The sequence below is a fragment of the Saccostrea echinata genome, unplaced genomic scaffold, assembly GCF_033153115.1.
Source record: "Saccostrea echinata isolate AGI-Se365-2 ecotype Australia unplaced genomic scaffold, CSIRO_AGI_Sech_v1 ptg000029l, whole genome shotgun sequence".
In the NCBI taxonomy this organism is placed as follows: Eukaryota; Metazoa; Mollusca; class Bivalvia; order Ostreida; family Ostreidae; genus Saccostrea; species Saccostrea echinata.
Genome location: NW_026889778.1, coordinates 20411186 through 20435533, shown reverse-complemented (window position 1 = coordinate 20435533; position 24348 = coordinate 20411186). Strand labels below are relative to the sequence as shown.

The 24348-nt window shown below is 31.3% G+C and overlaps 1 protein-coding gene and 1 long non-coding RNA gene across 2 annotated transcripts; one reads left to right on the top strand and one right to left on the bottom strand.

Annotated features, from left to right (window-relative positions):
- Positions 1–8046: 8046 nt before the first annotated feature.
- LOC133194613 (glycine receptor subunit alpha-4-like) lies at positions 8047–19848 on the bottom strand. Its single transcript, XM_061330540.1, has 9 exons — positions 19776–19848; positions 19335–19399; positions 15049–15066; positions 13168–13235; positions 11778–12004; positions 10475–10557; positions 10221–10352; positions 9497–9921; positions 8047–8781 (listed from the first exon to the last, which is right to left on the bottom strand). Exons 2-9 carry the CDS (start codon positions 19378–19380, stop codon positions 8569–8571), a joined length of 1212 nt encoding a protein of 403 aa, XP_061186524.1. The 5' UTR covers positions 19381–19399; positions 19776–19848; the 3' UTR covers positions 8047–8568.
- Positions 19849–22455: 2607 nt separating this feature from the next.
- Positions 22456–23770, top strand: LOC133194612 (uncharacterized). Its single transcript, XR_009722135.1, has 3 exons — positions 22456–22550; positions 23010–23240; positions 23454–23770. It is a non-coding gene; the product is annotated as an uncharacterized LOC133194612 (long non-coding RNA).
- Positions 23771–24348: the final 578 nt, after the last annotated feature.

Below are 24348 nucleotides of genomic sequence, written 5' to 3'. Positions count from 1 at the left end.
AAAAATATGTATGAAAATTCCTTTTTAAAAATACATTTTCAAATCAATGTAGATAAAAATTATTCGCAAAATAATATTTTTGTCTTAGATATTTCGTAAAAGGGAACTAAATCTAAAAGTTGTCTCATATTCAATAAATCTTGGTTCTAACATATGTATACTTCATTATGAAACACAATTCTGTGAATTTGTTTTTTTTTTATTTTGATAAACAGTGTTGCCATCCTTACCAAAATAGAAATTTCTCGTTCTTTTGTAAAACGGGCCCCTGGACTTTTTTCAATAAAACTTAACACACAAGAAAATTTCGAGATTATACATTATACATTATTCTTGTATCGATTTTTGATTTCGACAAGCGAAGTATGGTTTCTAAAAATAGCTATTCCTTACAATTTCCTTCTAACACTACCACTTTTTCAGTTCTTGTCCGATTCCAATAAAACTTAGCACATCAGATATATATACAAGAATTATTATTATAACTATGTATCAGTTTTGCATTTTGATGAATGGTCTCATTGGTTACCAAATCTAAAAACAAAAAATTGTGATTTACTCTCAAAAGCTATTCTTCTTTTGGTTTTTCTTTTCATTTCAATGCACCTTGATACTGAAGTAGACTATATCAAGATAAATAATTCTCTTCAATAAGTTTTGAAAGAGTTGCCATGGTTATTAAAACAATTTTTATAGTGAAGATCTTTCAAAGCAATAATCCTTTTACAGATTTATTCTTATTATACCTCACGCAACAAGTTGCGTGAAGTATAATGTTTTTGACCTGTCCGTCAGTCAGTCAGTGTGTCAGTCAGTCAGTCCGTCAGTCCTGTTTTTTTGTCAGCGCAACTCCTCATAAACCGCTGCACAGAATTTCGTCAAACTTTGCAGATATTTAGCACACAATGTATAGATGTGCTTATTACCAGGAAATTCCGATTCCATTATTTTTCTGGGAATTTCGGCACTTTTCAACTTAGGTTTTTGGCCATATCTTGAATATAGAGATGAACAGTTCGTTAGTGCAACTCCTCTTAAACCGCTGCACAGAATTTGGTTAAACATTGCAAATATTTAGTACACAGTGTGGAGATGTGCATATTACCAGGAAATTCCGATTCCATTATTTTTGCCTTAAGAGTTTTGCCTATTATTGAAGAAACTTTCCAGCTAGGTAATAAGGAAATCCACTGGAATCAGCTTTTGTAATGAAATTTTATGTGAAATATTTTACGACCATAAAAGACCTCTATTGATTTTGAGATCAGAATATTAATGATTTAACGATTTAACACACACACACACACACACACCCCCTCACACACACAATCTTGGATAGTCCCCCCCCCCCCAAATTCGTGCTTTGCCTTAAATAATTGCATAAGTACAGTTTATAATAATTTTGTTTCCATCAATTAAAATGATTTAAATGTGTAAATTGTCATGTGTTGGACATGGACTTACACTCATTAACAAATCGAAATCACTGTGGAATTCAAATAACAGTTTGTCAGCATAACTCCTGCTCTGAATTTTCTGAAATTTTTTAGGTACATGTATTTCAGACAAAATGTATAGATTTGTATATTACCAAAAAATTTTGATTCCATTATTTATCTAGAAACTTCAGCCCAATTAAATTTGTAGCAAACAAAGATTTGAATGTCCTTATATGCAAGAAGTTTTGATGTGATGATTTTTTGCAAGTAGTGCCCCTTTTTGAATTATACTGTGTTTTTTAAAATGCACTGTGCCATTCATTACGTGTTGCATTGTTGAGATTTGGGGGAGCGTGGGGTATGTGAGCTTGCTCACTTTTTCTTTCATTTAAATGGAACTTGGTACACAAGTAAACCTCACAATGCTTCACATTAAAATATTTATGATTAGTGTTAATAGGATTAAGAAAAATTTAATGTAGAGATTCCTATAAAATGCTACAGTTCCTTCAGTTTTTGTCCTATTTCAATAAAACCTGGTACACAAGTACATGTATACTCAATCAACGCATACATTTATCAGTTATCAGCAAAGGAGACTTAAAATATATGAAAATCTTCCAAAATATAATGCTACCCCTCCTACAGCTTTAATTCTTTTCAGTAAGTTAATAGAAGTTTAGAAAAACATATTCGATGGAAGTAAAGTCCTTCAAGTTATCGATCAACTGTTGCAATATCAAAGGTGAAGATTAAGATAACACTGAACAGGACGAATTCGAAGAGTACACTATATTATGATATTATACTTTCATGTAAATTAGTTAAATCTGATTCGCCGAGAAGCATTTGCTAAAGAACAATATTACTCGCTGAATAATGAAGCCACGCCCTCCAGCATAGCAACAGTCAACATTGGTTGACGACGGGTGATATTCCAAATCATATTTACTGCGCAGAATTTATGCTCGCAAGGTTCACTGTAATATGTAAGTGTATAAAACATTCAGTATAATATAATAGATACTGCTCGTAGTTGAGTGTAACATTGACAATTTTCACCCCTCGAAAACCATTGTCAACCTTGGCTGCGCCTCAGTTGACAATGGTTTTCTTGGGGTGAAAATTTTAAATGTTACACTCAACTACGTGCAGTATTTATATAATAACGCTAGTTATACTTAAATGTTCAGTTATGACGTCACATGGCACTTCTGCAACTTATAGACATCCCTGCTATCAATCATTACTGTTTGTATATCTGCGTTATTGTGTTATTTCATAATATACCCGACCAACTTCTTAATTTGACGTATATTTAATGTAAATAACTATGTGTATAATTTACTGACATTTACTGACTTGTTAGACGCGTAGTGTACGGAACCAGAGGAGTGGAGCAATTCATTTCAAAATTTATACCAGTAAATATTAAAACAAATTTATAATAACGTGTTGAAGCACGCACAATTCGTTTAAGAATTATGCAAGTATGGATATTTTAATTACAGATTTTCATCTACTAACAACATGCTTATATGTACAAAAAGCGAGCTACAGTCTCATCAAAGACATTTATCTTGAATAACATAACACATTAAATATGAAAACGACGAACACTAAACATGCTCAAAAGACCGATGAAACAATAAAAATTGTGAGCAGAGCAAACTAGGACCAAATGAAATTGGATCAGGTGCCATGAAGCAAAAAAGCACCTATTGTCGACCGGACACAACAGACATGTGCCCTTTGTCAATATTAGGCTAACAGAAAAAATCCTAGACAATTCAGTTTGAAAATAATGTCATATCAATTCAGAATAAAAATAATAGTCTTACATTTTGCATGAAAGACGTCAGTCAATATTCGACTCAACAACAGACTGTATTTGCAAACAAGGCCACTGTATCAAACATAGAATCTCTTCCGGTGAGATTGTAAAAACCCTTGTATCATTTTAGAAATTTTTCGCACGAAGGACATGCTCTTGCGAATTAAATCAACTGGGAGACACAAACTCCATTTACAGGTAATGATGGTAAAACTATATTTTGATAATCGGAATTGATGTTAGAAAAATTGAAGTCAAAACTTTATCATAAAACTAAGTTGTAAATTTTCCATGAATGTCTTTTTCTAGTAAAAATTTCAAATAATGCAGATGTGTCAGACACCGTGGTGTTTTTTTTATTTCGAGTTTTAAGAAGACACACCGATTCAACATGTAAATTCGAATGAATGAATTGATAAAAGGACACAGCAAGAGATATATTCCTTTCATTTAGAAACTTTTGAATAAAACATATCTGCTAATAATTGGGCACAATTAGAACCTATAAGTATTCAAGCAGATTGTTGGAAAACTGGCTCCAGGGTCATAAAACTAAGACGAGCGCACTTTTGATCTCCGTCTCACTTTTTCAGAAGGAATATATAGTGGGAAACTGAGACTGAAATAAAAAGTGAGCTCATCTAAGTTTAATGGCCCTGGAGCCTTGTTTCAAAAGACAGCATGTATACTGTACATAGATATCAACTCCTCATATCTTTAGAGTTTAGACCTGACTTTAATTGAACAGTGACCAAGGATTTAGTCACCCCCCCCCCTCTCGTACTGTTTTTCGCAGAGCTATATTTTTCTCCATAGAAAAAATGCAAAGCTGAGAGGATACAAACTTACATGATTACCAGCTTCAAAGATATAGGAAACTCTCTGATATCGTAACACGAATTAAATACATATTGAACAAGGAAAGACAGCTTTGTGAAAAACAATCATTCTTGACATGAATAAGGTGTATGAGAAAAATGTTTATGGTATACAAGTGTTTGGCACCTTCTGTGCCTGATTTCTTTCTGTCATTGTCGTCGGTGTCATTCTTTTTTTGAGAAGTATAAGTAAACAGGTTTCTTTTCTGTCAAAATTTATCTGCACAGTAAATGCTGAGTCACTGATATATGAACTATTCTGTTCTTCAAGGAATCCGAAACAAACTGTTTTTGGTCTACTTCTTTCGTAAACATTACAATTTAACGGTTATTGTTAGAACATACAGGGGGGAATGTGATATATAATGAACTGAAACAATCCCTAAAATGGAATTGAATATTGAAAACATACACTAATTAGACCCAATAAACAATTGCAGTATGCTATCAGAATATCTTTCCCTTTGTGTCCAGTATCAATTACACTGCACTTTTATACATACTCTCATCACATAACAAAGTACCTTGTTATTTTAGATCTGTTTGATGACCTAATAACCAAGGTAAATAATTGCGAGTCCTCTTGTCGACAGATGGTATGAAAGAAGCATTTTAACTTACAAAGAGTTGAAATGATCCTGAGATACAAAAAGAGATTAATATCGGATTACATTTTCACGTCTGAAGGTATATATGGCGACGTATCTTCATTTAATTAAAACCAGAGCAAAGTCATTATACTCAGGCAAACAATAGGTTCCAGCACATTATGCCTAGTTGTACAGGCTTATATTTTCCTTTCATTAATCGAAACGATTGGTAATTATAAAATGATAAAAAGTTCAAAATTGAAAATAAAATCATCGTTTATCTATTTTTTTTTAAATGAGAGAGTACAAGTAACTTGTTTATTTTTAGAAATATTAATGATTTTGAAATGTCTATTCAAAACACCTGCTTTGGAATGTATTTGAACTGACGCACATGCAGTATACAGAGGTAAACGAAATGTATTGACCTAGTGTCAGTAAAATAATAAAAGAGTGATACCAAACAATTAAAAAAATAAACTGTATTTTAAATGAAAAAAATATGAATAAAAAAGTGAAGATATCGTACAATAGTCGATCTCATAAATCCTGTAAACAAAAAAAAATTGTGAACAGGGAAAATCAGGGACCTTTGAAAACACCAGAGGTGGGATCAGGTGCCAAGGAGGAATAAGCATCCACAGTTGACTGGCCAAACTTCTGGAATTAAAGTTCATTCATGAAGGGCAAATGAAACATCAGCTTTTGTTTAATAGAAGCCCTAGATCAGAACAAAATGTGAATTGATGGAAATAGAAACTCTGATGTATTATACACTGTAAATATTTTATATTTAGCATGTACAATAAGTAGCGGAAATCGATTTTACAACAATTGACAACAATTTAGCGCAGTTTTTATTTAGCGCTTTTCTGCACGTGCTAGACATAGATATGTTTCAGCAAAAATGACGTCATTTAAACATATTATGTAACTAAGTGAAATTTTAAATGTTTTTTTTATTATTTCGTAATCATTATCTATTTGCCGGATTAATATCATTTTTACAAGAATAAATTTTGAAATTGTGCCTTTTAATTTAACATGTTGGTGAGTTTAATTGGATGAAACACGAGTAAAATTTAACAAATCAAAATGGTTGCAGGTTTTCTGAAACACCCTGTACACATGCATAACATGTTCCGCGAAAGGCGTTAAATCACCAATGTAATACGTTTTCAGTATCTTGTAAAGTTAGAGTATTTCATTAGGGGAGTTAGCGAGATTCCAGTTCCCCAAGAGGCTCGCCTCGGGAAGCAGGTTTATTCTTTGGGTGCTGGAAATTGCTGACTCCCTCTATGATAAACTTTAACTGTTTTATTATACCGATACAAGAACTAGACTAGTTTACTCTGAAGTCCAATTCTATTTCATATGCAGTAATCATAATGTGTGCCATGGAAGTATCGATATTTTTGTGATAAGATACATTCTTGATAGGACGGGCGTATGTTTTTAGAAGATTTTTTCCAATATCGGATAAAGATAATATTACAAGGAATGTTCTTTTAGAAACACCATTTCACTGTGAAAAAGTAATGAGACCCGTGTCTGCACATAATATGAGTCAAATTTTACCATGACGACGTCACTATGAAAAATTACTTATATCCCATACAAATAGGCCCCGCCCCCTTATATGTACTTTCTGAGCTATGTAATGAATATACACGATTATATTTGGAACATATCTGAACTTCAAGAATATAAAAAAGAAATTGCTTGATGTTCCGAATAATTGTGTATCAGTTCATCAATCGAATATACCTATTTGCTTGGAATCAATCTTTTCAAGGAATCAGCGAATTACTATTACATTGAATTACTCATACAGAGAAAAATCAGGAGAGGTGTTCATGTAATTACATGTACATGAAATGTATGGAAATAAAGAACAGTATTCAAGCTCAAAAGTCCATTAAAAAATACAAATCATTGCATATAAAAACAATGGCCGAACAACTTGTATGAAACATGTCACACAAGATACGCACCAATAATAGGTTTTATTTACAAACATGGTCATTATATATCGTCCGTAGAATTTGCGAAAATCTTACTTTCTACAGGGTTCTTGAAATCCCTGTAAAAATGAAAACATTTTACTCATAAAAACCCAGAAATATTTTGCACACTAGAATGAAAAAGTGCTGAAACAAAAATTATTTTGACAAAGTCCATAAGAAAATTAAGCACATAAAACAAATACATTGCACAAACTTAAAATTACAAAATCTTTGTTTTTTTTTTTTTATCATTCAATTCAGAAGTAAGTTTCTTCAAAACCTTGAACCTAATTTAATAATCAAAGCACATAAACATCACTTCATTATAATTTATCATCTTTTGAACATCGTTTTCCTCCAACAGTCTATGTTTCATATTTTTTTTTTAATTATCAGATGGCAGTTTCTCCATACGTATTGAAAAAAATAATTTGATATTACAGAACACTTATTAAAATGTATTTATTTTCTGAAAAATTGCTATAAGCCTTGTACTATTGTCATGAAATGCATTATTTTTCATACTTTTTTGAAAATTTGATAGAATATCAATACTTTTTGTATAATACGATTCCTAACACATATATGGACAATTTTTTTAATAATTCAGAAACACAGATGTTACTCTTTTCGTTTCTGATGTAAATGAAAATAAAAATTTGAGCACTCAGAAATATAGTTCAATATGGTCTAAAGCTCCAAATACTTTTGAAGTCATTTTCAATTACTTCTTTTGACTTGATAAATCTCTATACATGATGCTAAGCTTAACGTCAGAATTAATCTTGTTATTAAATATTACCTTGCGGCCATGGATTTTAGAGTGTATTAATTAAAATGAGATGAAGCAATTTATAGATATATCAACTGATTCCATTATTGAACGTATGTTACATGTAGCATACCTATTACTTTGATATTCAAATATTCATTAAAAAAAATCATACGTCGAAGGGCCAGTGTTCATATTTTCTGTGTATGATTGTTTTATCAACAAATATCCTGCAATCTTAAACTACAGAGTACATTGACACATTATTGACTTCAAAATTGAGACATCTATAAAATTTTATTTACATGAGTTCTCAAACATTGTAAAGTTTGTTAAATTGCCTATATATATATATATATATATATATATATATATATATATATATATATATATATATATATATATATATAAATTAAAAACTGACCGCAGTTCTGTTTTGAAATTTAATTCGTGAGAAAGTAAAATGAAGCATATTAAATATAAAACATAAATTTCATTTAAAACACACAAAGAATTAGAGAAAAGTTGATAATTTGATTGAAAATACGCAAGATTTTGTGGCACAGGGAATGTTAAAGGTGTGATCTGTTTTATATAAACACATACTAGTATACCTGTAACTTTCTGTAACTTTCTGAAATGTATTATCTATTGATTTATTCACCTTCATTTACCTTCTTTCAGTTGTTCCTCTGAGAAAGTTTGTACACATGTTACAGTGAAATTCAAACAATGCGTATGTTAGAAGTTGGTTCTATGAAAATTGCTGGGTTTTTTTTCTTAGTTCAGCAGCGTTTATATTTTATCAAAAACCCCTCAAAATTGTAATTCAATATCAAAATTGTATATACATGAATAGATATGCAAGGAGAGTTAATTTGATATTGCCTCATGTTTTAAATACGTTATAATAAGTAAATACAATGATGCATGTAAATACTGCAATTTCACCATCATGTTCTGTATCGGAAAAATGTAACAGGACCAGATAAATACAGATATTCAGATATATTTTAAATGGCAAATACTAGTACGTATCTTGGCAGACATCAGGAGCTACCTGATTCCTGCGTGGGTTCCCATAATAAATACACGCACCAGTAAGCAATGTTAAATGCCAGAAAAGCTACTGGAAACAGAATTCGTGAAATACGGTCAATATTACGAGCCTTTTCTCGCTCTTTTGAATACAAACTTCCAAGAAGTCCAGCTTTTTTCTGTCTACTTGTATTCGGTTGATTCTGATTTTGATGTTGCCGCTTCTAGAAAAAAATGCATATTCCTCAACAATGAATGTTCAAATTATTTTCAGTGGAATGTATGAGAATGACATTTTTTGTTTTAACTAAACAGTATCTTAGATTAAATTTCGAACAATGCATAAAATATGATCGTTACTTTGAAGAAAGTCAGGAAAATTACACGTATTCAGATTCTTTTCATGATTTATCACTTGAGTAACTCGTGGATAACTAGAGAAGAAACATGGATAGATATTGAAAAGGATTTTATCTTTGATCCTTAATCAGATGAAGCAGTTTATAGGTCTTTATAATTATTTTTACAGTAATTCAGGAACAAACATGATAAAAGAATTATTTTTTCAAAAAAAAAAAAAAACACTCCACACATGGGTTGATTGATTGCTAATTTTTTTAAAAAAGCCGATAATTAAGATGAAGGAAAGTTATATAAGTCTTTGTAAAAGAGTGAATTCGTTCTTTTTATTTCTTCAAAAACATTCAAAATTGTAGATGATGTATTTATTTGAAATAATTTCCTGTAGAAATAAATTTCTTCAGAAATGGTATATTGATTGTAAAGGAGTCATAAATTGTTCTCATTACTATCGCATAAATATTCATTAACAGGGCAAATCAGTCACGATTTTCTCTGATAACCGAGTAATTTCAATTATTGAAAAAATTCTCTATTAGGACTCTTGATATTTTAAGGAATATTTTAAATTGTACTTACAACAACATCGTTATCAGGTCCACCTACAGAAAACACAGAATCCGTTTTACAGTCGCCATTTGTATGAACGAACATCGGAAGATCCTGTATAGACTTCCTTCTGTTTGTTACTCGAAACGTTACATTCACATAAGCAAATTCTAATAACGCTGAAAACACAAACATCATACACACAGCCAACCACACGTCTAAGGCCTTAATATAAGACACCTTTTGTAGATTTGAGAAAAATGACGTGCTTTGTGTCGTCATAGTGAGCACGGTTAAAAGACCGAGGGAAATTCGGGCAGGCACTGCATCGACTGTTAACCAGAAGTTGACCCACGATAGGACCACTACTAAAGCACTAGGGACATATATCTGAGTTACGTAGTAGCCATGATTCCGTTTCAGGTGAATATCAAGTGCAACACAAGAGTAATTAACTGAAAAAAAAAACAAAAAATTCTATTTATCTGATAAAATGTTACACGATCTTTTGTAAAACCTTAGAAATGAGCAAGTTTCTGTGGTCACTATGGTTACTCGTTTATCAGAACATTATTATAATAGAAATTTAATTGAAAGACAATCCCTCGATGTATTTTCGGTAATCAGACCTTGAAATCTTTACAAAGCCTAAAATCAGATATTTTTCCACTTGAAATATGATAGCTGGCAAAAGACTTACAAAAAAAATAAATAAATAAATAAATAAAGGGCAATTAAGTAACATTCTACTCACTTCCCATATACAAGGTATCACAAATTGATGGGTGATTTTTTTCAATTTCAAACTGTGGAAGAAGAAGAGATGGGGAAAATTCTACCGCTGGCGTCCTCCACCGAACAACAATATTTTTTGCACTGTGTGCATCTGAAAAAGCGGTTTATAAGTATTAGCAAATTGTTACATACACGTGTTAGTAAAATAAAATCATCTGAAGAATATATTTAGATATTTCGTAGTAATTGACTGGGTATAAATGACGTGCTTACAGCTTTCTAATCTAAGGCTACATATTTGTCGATCAAGAGGATATTTTTGTAGATTCATCATACAGGAAAAGACACCAGTTATTCTGTGAAAGAAAATATTGTATGAAAAGAACTATTTGTACAAAAAAGAATAAGAGTAGAAAATATTTAACATATAATAGGTAGACGTTATGAAAATGGCTTGTAAAAAAATAATGACAAAATTCTCACTTATCCCGTGTGTATAATATTTAACAAACTGGCGGTATTCATTTTGTCCTTTAAAGACTGCATCATCTTTTAGCATTGTTGTTGTAAGATTAATGCAAGACTAATATTCAAAATTCTAGGGAGAATACGAAATTTTCTTCTAAAGCACGCCTTTTAAATTTTGAGGTCATAATGAGAGGTGTTCGCGTAAATGTTACTTACTCGAAAAAGACGAAAATGGTAAACTTACAACCAAGCTTTATGATAAATGTGATGACTTCAACTTCTCAATCGTCAACTTCCCTGTACTTATGTAGCAATATACTCTTATCACTTGCATATGGGCTTATATCTCTTAGTTGATTCGATACACAAGAGCATGCTCTACGTACGAAAAATTTCTTAAACGAGGCAAGCTATTGAAAAACGAGTTGATAAAACAAGAATTTCAACAGTCTCGTTTGAAGTCATCATTCCGCAAGTTCTATAATCGATACAATGGCCTTGTCAGCAAATACAATCTATAATTAAGTCAAATGCTTACTAATGTTTTTCATACTTATTGTTAGACCATTATTTACACATTGAATTTTCTACGGATTTTTCAGTTTTTCCCGATCATGACATGGAGCACTCGGCTGGTGTGACCAGTGGATGCTCACTTCTCCATGGCACCTGATCCCACCTCTGATGTGTTAGAGATCCATGTTTGCTCTGCTCCTGATTTGTATTGTTTGAATGGACTTTTGAATACTGTTCGTTATCTCTAAATTTCATTTATGCTACAGTAATATGGTAAGGGTAATAATAAAGATTTCATAGGGATAACTTCTGATTTTCTCAACATTCTTATAAAATATTTGTTAAGATTTAAACTTTGCTTGTTTTAAAAACAAAAATGTTACATTTCTATGTCTAAAATGACAGTCCGATATGGCTATTGGTAATTGTTTCTAACAGATAAAGAAAACTTGAAACCAGTTCTGTTTTGAAATCTGAGTGTTGTGCCTTCAAAGATTTCTTTTCAGATAATACAATTTGCCCATAATTCAGTAGTAGGTCGTGTCCAATGCTCTTACCTTGTGTATCTACAGGTATTTCAATAAAATTATACCTTGTACTATAGAGGACTAGCCCATTAGGATACAAATACATCATTTTGTTGGGCACAGTCACATCATGCATCGTTGCTTGTTTTTCGTTGACAAAATATATGTCTGGAACCCATATTCGTTCCATTATCTTTGTGTCGAGCTCGATAACCTCAATTCCGTACGAGGCGTTGTATACAAGACGTTGATCAATCCATCGTTGACGAAAATAGAATGACATTGTATAGTCCTATAAAAACGTTTTAAAAATGAAAATGTGAAGGAATGAAAATACTTCGTTGACAGAAATGACAGAACTGGTGATTTGCATGATTTTTTTTTTAAAAAAAGATTATTTATCTTTCATTTAGAAAATTTATCTAACCTATCTCCACCCCATGCCCCCCAAAATATAATATTAAAAAATTAATATATATTAAGTATTAACAGCTATGGCCACCCCTTTAACAAAATCATGAATGACATGATTCCATATTACCCATCTCGTATGTTCACTGAATTTTAAATGCATTGTTGGTTTAAAGTTATCGAGAAAGGAAGTTTTAATATTTTTTGATCAACTCAAACCAAAAAATGCCAATAAAATGGAAAGGGTAATTTTTGATAATAAGACATTTTCAAGACATGTAGAAATGTAGTATAATGTTAATATACTAGATAAATGTACATAAAGCTGTACATCCGTGTGATTTATACTTCCATTAACTTTTCTGACCTAAAGATCATAGAGAAGGTAAAAAATCTATATCTCACATTTATTACTATTTTTCCTGCAAGGGAGATTGTGTGACGGATCCAATAATCTCAAATAAATTAATATACTGTGTCTGAAATCCCTGGTTTAGCAAAGAAAGAGTCAGGTATAGTGACAAGAAATATATTCTATAATTTAAACAGTAGTTTTATAGTACAACATTACAAAGAAATGGGTTTAGTGAATAATTGTCATGCAAAATATATTGTTATCATGAAAGATCTTTTGTACAAAATGAGAAATCCTATAATTTGGAAACTCTCTATTCCATGGTACGAAAAGATTTTATCTAAATCAACTAAAACTGTTATACTATGAAAAAAGTGATGGTAACAAACAATGATCGATCTCAAAAAATCTTAAATCTCGAACCACTGAAATTGTGATGTGTATATATAGTGGCAAACCAATTATGATATTTTCGTCGATTTTTTTAATTCGCCTTTTTACTTCTCAATAGTTTCAACGAAGCAGTACTGTCTAAATTCAATTAACCTGTTGATGTTTTTATAGAATTTACTTTCCATTAAGCAATTTGGAATTGAAAGGGTGTAAGTACCTAATTTTGATCTTTGGCCATAAAGTGTCTTATGAGCTACGATGAAAGGCTCTCACATGAAAATTGTTTCATTACTTACCATATTAGCGTCTCGTATGGAATCGATGCTGAGAACATAAAGCTGAACTACATCAATAATAGGATGACCTATTCGAGAAAAGCAGGATATTTATTAATAGATAAAAGATAAAGAATTAAAAAAAGATAGAAACAATTTTAGAGATTTTATGAAAATATTGATATATCTGCACATAATATAAAAATGCCTCTCACTCCATTTTTATTTTTCGTTTGCCAATCGCAAATATCGAATTAAAAATCTACACACAAAAGCAATCAACTACACTGTAACAGAAAAAGCTACTACTTTAGGGTCTGTGATTCCATCGAATGTCATGAATAAATGATGTCTAGGTGAATCTTGAGGAGAGAAGATATGGTTCAGTGTTTTATGATTTCGAAATAAAATATTTCTGCTTGGAGTTAATCACTAATGAATCACGCTATAATGTAGTCTATGTGAAAGAATTTGTAAATGTTTAATTTATGCCAACTGGTAAATTCTATATTTGTATTTAATAATTCGTGAAAAACTTGTCATTTCTATAAATTGTACCAAGAAGCAGTGAATTTTGCATGCAGGCGGTGTTATTTAACAAGATATTTCCATTTGCTCTCTCTCTGTCTCTCTCTCTCTCTATGTATTTATTAAATAAGGACTTATTTCTTTTTTTAGGGTTTTCAATGATTTGTTTATTAGAATGTGTCCAAAGTTACATGTAAGGATTTGGAAGAACATTCAATGATTTCTATTAGGTCTCATATGGGTAACATTACAATATAGACTACTTAAGCCAAATGTACTGATACTTCTAAACATACATGTTTATAATCATATAATCAATTTTTAATGTCCGCTCGTTTGTAAGGCTTGAATTGAATATTTGTACTTCAGTGATAGTTACTGTGTCCAGAAGGCAGACATAACACAGGTCAAAAATACATTATGTTAGAAATTAAAATAGTTCAAGGCATGCTTTATTTTCTGAACTTTTATAAAATGGTGAATGTTTGTGGGGGTTTTTTGTGTGTGTAACTTTTGATTGCATCATTTGCAGACAAAGCTTGATTTTAGAAGTCTTAATGGTTTTGATAAATTAGAGTACAAAAAAGCAATCATGGAAAATCTAAAAGAAAAAATGGTTTGACAATGAAAACATTACCTGTTGTCTGAAATAAATTAAATCTATAGAAAAGCGTGATTGTACTAATTATATCAATAGTAAAGAGAGATAAAATAAGATAAACTACCCTACTGGGTTTTTGTTTTGTTTTATATCACAAATTGCAATTTGTGTTGACATCTTAAAGAAATTTAATTTTCGTGCTAAATGCTCATTAAAAAATAAATGATTTATTGATTTAATTGCTCATTCAGTCGATTGTCAAGTTTTGGTAAAATGAGAAGCTTCATATATGTAACATAGTATACTGTACAGTTAATACACTTTATAAAACCGTTGTCAAAGCCTTCAGATTTATATCAGGCATTGCATGTCTTTCGATATGTTTTGATTCTCTTCTTCCAATATTTTGAAAAAAAAACTATATCATCATTTACTGTGGAACAATTTAAGCTTAATATCTATATCGAATGGGAATTACATTAATTTTGGCATATATTGGGAATAAAATACGGTAAATATCAATCGATGAAAAAATGTGAGTTTGATACACTACTAAATAGGACTGTAAACGGAGAGAGAGAAAAAAAAACTTCGAACCAATTTAGTCTCATACATGTAACTAAGAATAGTATGTAGTTAGTAATGATTATAGAAACTTTTTCTAAGCATTAATATCTATATCAAGCATTGCATGTGTTTTTCATGTTTGAATCTAAATGCTGATATATTGTTTCTAGCTGGCCACGTCTTTTAAATCTTGTTTTTATACTAACCTTTGTATCCTAGAGTTTCTGTGAGATAAAATAAAGATGGCATCTAAAATTGTGTTACTTTTTATTATCCCTCGCAACAAAGTTGGAGGGAATATAGTAAAAAGCTTGTGTGTGGGGTGGGGTTGGGATGGGGTTGGGGTGGATGGGTGGGTAACAGAAGCTACGCAATTAATTTCCAACACTAAAAAATAATAATATACATAGCTGTCATAAAACGCTTATCCAAAAGTGAGATACTTTTTCATTTAATCCTTGAAGGGATTTAATGCCCTCGACAAAGCCCTCGAGTAATAGTTCCTGTCGCGGGTTTGATAAGAGAACTATCGTACTTACAGTTAATGGATAAATGTATGATATCAATGTATGAAACAAATTTAATACACTTCCAGATAGGAATTTGTGTGAGAAGAAACTTAAGAAAGCATTCAAACAAGACGGACTGACCATGCATTTCTTTAGTACAATAACAACTTTTTCCCGCATTTTTTCAATAAAGATGGCCTTTCAGTGAGCGCTTTATTCGATACGCAAGGTTAAGAGCACGCTCCACATAAGAAACATTTTAAAAAAAACGATCAAGGCAAGCTATTGACAAACAAGTCGATGAAACAAGGATATCAACAGTCTCGTGTAAAGTCATCATTTGCAAGTTCTATGGCCGATACAATGACCTTGTCAGCAAATACAATCTATCATTAAGTCAAATGCTAACTGATGTTTTTCGTACTAATTGTAAGGCCATTATTTACACACCGAATTGTCTACGAAATTTTCTGTTTGCCCGATCAATCATGACAAGAAGCACACGGCGGGTGTGACCGGTCGACAAGGGATGCATACTCCTCAATGGCACCTGATCCAACCTCTGATGCTTTTAGAGGTCCGTTTTTGCTCTGCTCCTGACTTATATCTTTTCAACGGACTTTGAGCTTGATTACTGTTCGTTACATGTATCTCCATATCTGAAGATAAAAATGATGCTTATGAAATGCTTGATTTGTGGATTTCTGCTACTTTTCTTTTTTGTCATTAGATTTCTATAATGTAAGATATCAAGCCATAATAAAATTAAGTAACTCTTTCTAGAAAACGATGCAAATCATATAGGCCTCGGACCCGATTTACTCATTAATTGAAACATGAACGTTTTCTTAAAAGATTGATTTCTTCCCTGTAGTTGTGGCATGTCGTGTACTTGCTTTATAGCGACATGGCTCTTTTGATCTCCGGTTATAAATCGTAATAACAAAGGTCATAAATTTTTACCCATTGCATTTCGTTTGTCAATAACAAGAAGCCGCGTGAATGATTTGTACAGGTTATTACAATTTTTATTCGTCATGGGTTTTGCAATATTTTTCAACTGATCAAAGAAAATCCAAACCGAGATTTTAAAAAAGCAGCTCCAATTCATTTCTTGTTTTAATAAAGTCTTACAAGACGATGAGTCGACCATCAATAACTCTCCATTGATGCTTTTAATATTTCATGTGCAAAATTGTTGTCTAATGATGAGATACGTATTAAACAGCAAAAATTTCCAAGGTTGTATTTTCCCCTTTTGGCATAAAATAGATAGTGTTCAAATTGAAAAACTATGATACAAGCAAACCAGTAGAACTACTACTTAAAGGTGTACTAGTAGTATGTGTAAACTCTACCTTTGGGATATAACTTCAAATAAGTCTTTTTAACTTCAAATTAAGACAGCACTTGAATAAATACGAAAAAAATCTGGAATTTGTTCACAGGATTATAAGACCAATAACTTTGAAAACAACCTGATCAGGATCAATAAAATAACTCCTAAGAGAACAGAGATTTCTTAATCCCCTGTAGTGTACATGTGTCATTACTAAATTAGTATCAAAGTATTAAATCTCTTAAAATCGAAGTCATAAATCTTCGACTTATAATCAAGAGTGTATGTATAAGTCAACACAGATATAAGGTTAATATATGGAGCATCTTTTCTCAATCATTGGTAAAATAAACACGCCCTAGTCATGAATGATTAAAATTCTGGATGCGCTGAGACACAGATATTTCATACATCTAGTTTATAAAACAGGACTGCTTATCAACCTTGTACAACAGTGCATATAAGTTTGATTTACTACTAGTACATGTATATGACAAAATTATTTCATATTTTGAATTTCTCTATCTCATGTCTAATACAACATGAAGAAGTTTAATACTTTTTGAAGGATATATGTTGCAAATATATATAAAAGTTCATATCTGTTTTTAATTTTTTAACGAATCAAGTGCCCCCACCCAGAGAGCATCAATTTATGCACATTTTGAGTTATTAGATTTCGTATTTTTATGCATTATTACAACTGGGAATATTAAAGTATATCTTAAAATATAAGATTTATATTTAATACTAACATTTATTCCTATAATTGACAAACCTTAACAAAAAATGAGAATCCTGTTAATATTTAAATTATAAATTAAAACACTTATTGAAATCCAATATCAATAAGCTTGTGGTTGAATTGCGTTTGTAATATCTCATGAATGATATACAAGTGTTTTGTTTTACATACACATATGAAACATATACAAAAATACCGATTTGGTTGTCAAATATGCAGATTTCTTATTTGCAGCCTCATATTTTTATACAGCTTTTTTCATTCAATTAAGAATTCGTTTTCTTTTCAATGAAAGCTAAGATTAACCTACAAAGATGGATCTAAAGAATCATGATTATATAATTGTATATTTATATTACATATTGAAATAAATAAACATGGTTGTATTTCCTGTTAATTCCTTTTTTTCTAATAACCGGGATTTTGCAACAATATAATTTGATTTCTAAAATGATGGGTATTTTTTTTTAAATCGATTTATAGCTAGGGTCTTGATGTCAATTCATCACTGCCAGGAGTCAAATAATAACGTAGCAATGCCATTGATCAGCTGTTTTCATCTCACCATAAGGACTTTTTCATTCTTTTGTGTACTCATTATCATTTTATAATCCAGTTTTATTCTACATTGTTTACTGAAAACTATGAAAATAAATCAGTCTTTTAGAAAACTTTGTCTTATAAAAAAGCCTTTGTGCATCCAATTTCATTCATGTATTTGTGTCCTAAATTTTACACTCTTTTCATTATGCCTAGTGGTTCATTTAAAAAAGAAAATGTTATTAAAACTACTTCCAACTTTAAAATCAGTGATTTGAAAATTTTCTCTGACCTAGCTTTTTAAATTTGCACTCCATTCTTTTCGTGCATAATTGGATTAAGCAAACATATTTTCAAAACGTAGGCAATTATATTTCTAGATATACCGTGTACAATACAAATACTAAAACTTTAAAATGGGAGTTTCAATTTGCATTGTATAAAAATTAAAAAAAAAATATTGCTGCTTAGTGTTTGCGGATCAGGATTTAGGGACAATTGCTACAAATAAACAAATAGAATGTATTTTTGATTATTTCGGTCGTATATTGTTATGCAAATATCAAGAAATCAAATATTAAGAAAATTTCAAATTTTCGATGATGTTTGAAATTCTCACTTTTAGCATTTCGCCTTCTAAATTCACATTATATGATACTAGTATAAAATCCTGAATAAAACTTAAACTTTATATTGTTAAACATCTTTTTTACTTGAAAAGCATAGATCTAGTTTCTATTTTCAAGATTTAAAAAAAATGTATCAAGTGGCCTTACTATTCCATCGTCGCCTTTTATTGACAAGAAATATAATCTATTAAAGAAAGCTTAAAATGCAAAATCCTTTTTTCCTTTAAAAGTTATGGTCTTTTTCATGAAATATAATTTAGTTTGCAAGGAAAGATTTGTTGGATACTTTTAAAACAAGTAAGATTTCTCTCTATATATACTTATAGTCTACGTCTGGTCTTTGAACTCTCCGGGACATTAGTCAAGGCGAAAAGACATAAAGTGACTTTCTCTCTACCATTTGATTTAAGGATTTTTTTTATCCTCTTAGTTTTAATGAGGGCGCTGAATGTATTGTAAAAGGTTTTCTCTTCCTATATGGAAAAGCACATGAAAACAAACATCATTTAAACGCCAAAACAGGTACTTTCAATTTATTGAAAAAGTCTATCGATCAATTTAAAAAATCAGATTTTATTTCAGTGATTTTACTAGTTTTGAAAAGGCAATTATATTTATTCATATGAATGCTTTCATAATTTGGACCGACTGCGAATTAAATCGTAATGCTGACATTATGCCACTAATCACTCATGGATAGATGTAATTTTAAAAGGTAGATGACCTTTACCTCTATCATAATTGGGAGAAATCCATGCATCATACCCCTCTAACATCGTATTCAGAATTTCTTTCCTAAAAAATTGATAAAATTGATTTTACAGTTGTCTCTTATGGAAAGAATGAATATTTACAAATAATTTCATGATTGTTTCAGATGGAAAAAAAAATGAACATTTAACAATCAATTTTACATTGTCTCAAATGAAAAGAATAGTAGTTTTCTAAAATTCTTTGATTGAAACTCGTTCTTGTATTATGCAAATAAGTGCCTAAAATTATTAAGTGTACAAAGTTAGACTTCTGTTTTCAGCCAAGAACAAGTTGCAAATAAATATGTGTTATATTTTCATGCAATGGTCGAGGTTTTTAAAACTGCTATTAAATATAAACATTTTATTTTCGAAAAAAAAGCCGATTAATAGTTATCGTATTTCTTTAGTTTACATACCTTGTGATATTAACATCCGAGGAATTCAGTGATTCACTTCCACATGTTAGCACGCAGTGTACAATTATAATATAGAACAATCTATCTTCAGTTGACAGAGAAGGCATTCGAAAATCCATAATTCATATATTACTCTTTTTCTGGCATTCCTTTCATAACGGTTACTAGCTAATTGGTTGCACTTCACTTGCAAGTATGCTACATGTCTTAATTCCAATGTTTACTCTTAAGTAGTAAACTATTTGCACAGGTAAACTTTATTATTAAATACATTTTGAGGACACAGAATTTAAATTCCCATCTTTAAAGTTTAGAGTACATTCGTTTCTAAATTTACTTTAAGTTATTTGAATAATCTCTCAATACACACTTAATACACCCGATTTCCACAGAGTGAGGTGATCATGTGATTTTCCATTTCCGTTTTGTACCATTTAAAATCACTGCATAAGACGACCACAGAGTGATGGAAATATTGTAGACAGTGTTCGTACCTAAACGAAACAATGGCAGAGAAACAAAAATTGATTCCTTATACTCTGTAATTTTACACCTAACTAACTGTCTTTCCTACTATGTATACTAACTTGATATTCTTATTGCGTTTAATGAAAACAGACCGATATAATAGCTGAACTAACAATTAAAGGAAACAATAAGAAGCAATTGAAAAAAATGGCAAATTATAGAATCAGTTTTTTAATGCATTTTTTTCCTCATTTATATCTTGAATTAGAATACAACACGTAGACAGAATATATATATTAGACAGATGGATTGTTTCCTTTTGAAGAAGTAAAAGTTTTGAATTAAATCAAATGTCAATTCTCAAAAACTACAAAGAATTTTAGAAAATATAAAATCACACAATTTTCAAAAGTGACATCAAAGTGACTTTTCTACACTTTATACAACCGTTCGATTCGTGATCGGGAGGTTCAGTTTCGATTCTTGTTTGCCACATCGCGTCAAATCTAAGAAGGAATCATAGGTAGCGACTGTTCCTTCCTCCAGCACTAGGCATTAGAAGTGAAAGTCACGGGGATTTCCGACGAAATTTTAAAACCGAGCTTCCGTGTCATGGTAGGCGTTAGTACGATAAAGATCCCTCACTGCTCAATGGTCCTGAGTGCCGAGTATAGGTCTAAAATTGAAGCCCTTCATTGGCATACGAAGACATCTCTTTATGACTGAAAAATTGTCGAATGGGACGTTTAACATCATACAATCAAATAAACACTTTATATATCATTCCTCTTGATAAATTAGAAACAAGGCTTTTTGATATCATAAACAACTGCTCCTTCAATAAAAATTGAAATTTTCATATCTCTATTAGTCATCATCAAAATTACTTTGTTAAAATCACTCTCATTCTACATAAAATACACCCGTACGAAACTCTTAACCGTTTTCCGCCTGGAGTCCGGGCGGACTGAGACGGATTCCGGTTAAGTGCTAGGTGGACTAAGCCGTACTAAAGGCGGACATGGAAAACGTCTTAGCTTTAACCGTTTTCCGCCTCATATCTTAGGTGGATTCCACCTTGAATCTGAGGCGTATTTTTGTTAGACGTTTTCCGGCTTAGCTCTTAGACGGATTCTGCATTAATCTTTAAATTATGAACAGTTTAAATTATGACCACATGTTTCATTCCTTTAGATGACCTTGTTTTCTAAAGGCACTAATGGGGGAGATATTCGAAAAAAATAGTCAAACATGGCGTTTAATCCAGTTATTAGACTTTGAATATTAGGCTTTTTATTACATTGAAGATTGCGTTTCCTAGAGGAGTAATTTTTTGCAGCCATATTGTATATCAGATATACGTTTCTAATGCGCTCCTGCTTGACCACCCTCTACAGGGGGCGGAAGTTTTCAGGCAGAGCCTCTCTTTGGATGCATTGGTCAGTTTGAATGCAGATTTTGAAAGTGATCTAGTGATGACTGTTGGTCAATTTGGTTGATGAATCTTTACATCTTATTCAGTTTAAAAAGGAACTCAGGCAAGATGTATGCCTGTAAATTACTATTCTGAAGATGATTTGTTACGTGTTTTTGGAAAAAAGAGTGATAAAATACAACTTTTGGTGTTATTCTTAACTAAGCTTTGAAGTGAAGCAAATTATGCTTGGTGAACATGCTGAATGGACAAAGAAGGACCTCTAAACACTGAACAGGAATACATGTAACTGTGAAAAACAATGGTAAGTTAAAATTTTTAGCGGTGTTTTTTCTTTTCTCTCTTTTTTTGAATTCGTACAGCCAAAATATGTACACACCACTCTCCACCATTACACCATTAATTCCAACTGGAATAGCACTGAGGCCCTATATTCACATTATACTCTACACTAACCCAGATGTTAAAAAAAAGTTTGCGCATAAAATTTCAGGCGCCATTTCTTTTTGCCTAATGTAGGGTAGCCTCAACCCCCCCTTGTTTTCAATGTTATGAGTATATCCTTTTAGATTAAAATATTAAATATTAAAAAGTACAAAGATAAAGGATAAAAAAAAAAATACAAATTCATTTGTCAATTATTAATCAACATGTACTTTTGTAATTTTATTTTTTACTTTGCGTATGTGTTTTCTGGAAATACGATTTCCTTTTAAAATTAGCGACCTGTAGTTACTTCCAGTTTTAAAATCACGATATGATGTGTGTTCGCACTGGTTTAACCAGTGGTTTATTAGTGGAATGGTGACACAGACACCCTTCTAAAAGTGTAGTTCGCTGCTCAGTTGGGATTAGGAGTCAGGTTCTGAGATGTAAGTCATCATTTAAAATATTAATATATACATCATGTACATGGAATTCTTTTTTTTTTTTTACCTTGATGAAATTCTTAAAATATATTTTTGGGGTGAAATTTGAACAAGTTTTTTTAATTTATTTTTTCATCCATATTGAAGTGTACCATTCCTCATAACGTTGATGCATCTACACTATAGTTTTCCTTATTATTCAATAAGCAGCTGCAAATGTACATTTCAAAACATACATGGATATGAGTATATTCATTTAAGTTAGATCTACATATTTCATGAGCAGCTTTTGAATATACATGTAAATTAAAAGTGTTTGTAGAATGGGGTCTTACATTATTACCTTTTACAAATATATGAAGATTATGAAAAGTAATTGAATAAGAGATTAAAAACCTATTTAAGTCAATTTTAAAACTGTAGATATTAGGATTTTCTGCTGTGCAGTGTTATACATTTCAGCACTCCGAGCTTTTTAAGTCCTTGGCAATTTTGGCCGATAAAGGTAAAATGAGGAATGTGGCAACTGCAGCAAGTCAGGATGAAGGCCAGAAGTCACTGTCCATCCACCCTTAGGAGTAAACTGGCAATGCTGCTTAGACTTCTCATTTGAGAGCTTGCCGAAGATTCATGGGAAAAAGGAATGCAATCTAACACCTGTGCATCATTCAACTGTATTGGAGGTTATGAGAGGTAAGAATACATGAAGACATCAGACGTCTGATAAATATATGAAAAATTATTCTTATATTTTGTAAGTTTTAGTGTTGAGAGAAATTAGACAAGACTGTTTGCATCCTGATCTGTAATACGGAATAGAATGCCATAAAAGAGTCATTTTATTGAAAAATGTTGAAGAGTTGTTTTTAAACGAGAAATTCATCTCAGTTTGTATTTTCTTTATAGACTTCAACATGTGGTGACCGTGTGTGAAGAATGGCAAAGGATTTAAAGCTTGAATCATGGAAAAGATAAGTTATTCCAGATGAACAATAAAAATGACACACTCTTTCCTTGCAGACAGAAAGAATTTTGTGAAAATAATCAACCAGTGGTAAATTAACAGCTAATTGTTTTGTTGAATTGACTTTTAAACATTGGTTTTGTCTTTCTTTTTTTATTTGTTAATTCAACTGTGACAGTCACATTATTATGTAGATGTATGAAGAAAAATCAAGTATTGGTACAATATTTTTTATCTTTTTATTTCATGTGAATATAAGGCAAGGCATAACATTTTCAAATGTAGAATTTTTTTAGTCATTGAATTTTAAAGAACTTGTAAATAAATGATTTATAATTTGTATAATTTCATTTTTTTTAATTGTTAAGTTTGTAAAAGTCTGAAACAACAATAGCTGATGTACACAGTGATAGGCAGATTATGTAACCATTAATGCAAAATCCCTCTAACCATTAAGGCGGAATACGCCTTGCTAGTAAGGCGGAATACGCCTATCTTAAGTAAGGCGGAATACGCCTTGCTAGTAAGGCGGAATACGCCTATCCTAAGTAAGGCGGAATACGCCTTGCCATTAATGCGGAATACGCCTTGCAGGTAAGGCAGAATATGCCTTGAAAGTAATCCATATTAGGAAAGGCGGAATACGCCTTAACTCATTTAAATATTTCGAGCCCTATTCCGCCCTGATTCCACCCGGACTCCATCTAATAGTCTTATTAAGTTCTTTATAGATAAAGGCGGATTCCATCTTTTGATTTCCGCCTAAGGTCAGGGCGTAAATTTTCGTACAGGCTGTAATGTTGTTTTGAAAGGACGCTTGAAATCCAGACTGAAATA

Excerpts from the sequence above, each read along its gene's own strand:
- LOC133194613 (XM_061330540.1), bottom strand. The coding sequence starts at position 19,380 with ATGTTAGAGGGGTATGATGCATGGATTTCTCCCAATTATGATAGAG. Across the intron at positions 10,353-10,474 it reads TAGCCTTAGATTAGAAAGCT|ATGCACACAGTGCAAAAAAT; the intron begins GTAAGCACGTCA and ends CCGCTTTTTCAG. Across the intron at positions 9,922-10,220 it reads TGATACCTTGTATATGGGAA|TTAATTACTCTTGTGTTGCA; the intron begins GTGAGTAGAATG and ends TTTTTTTTTCAG.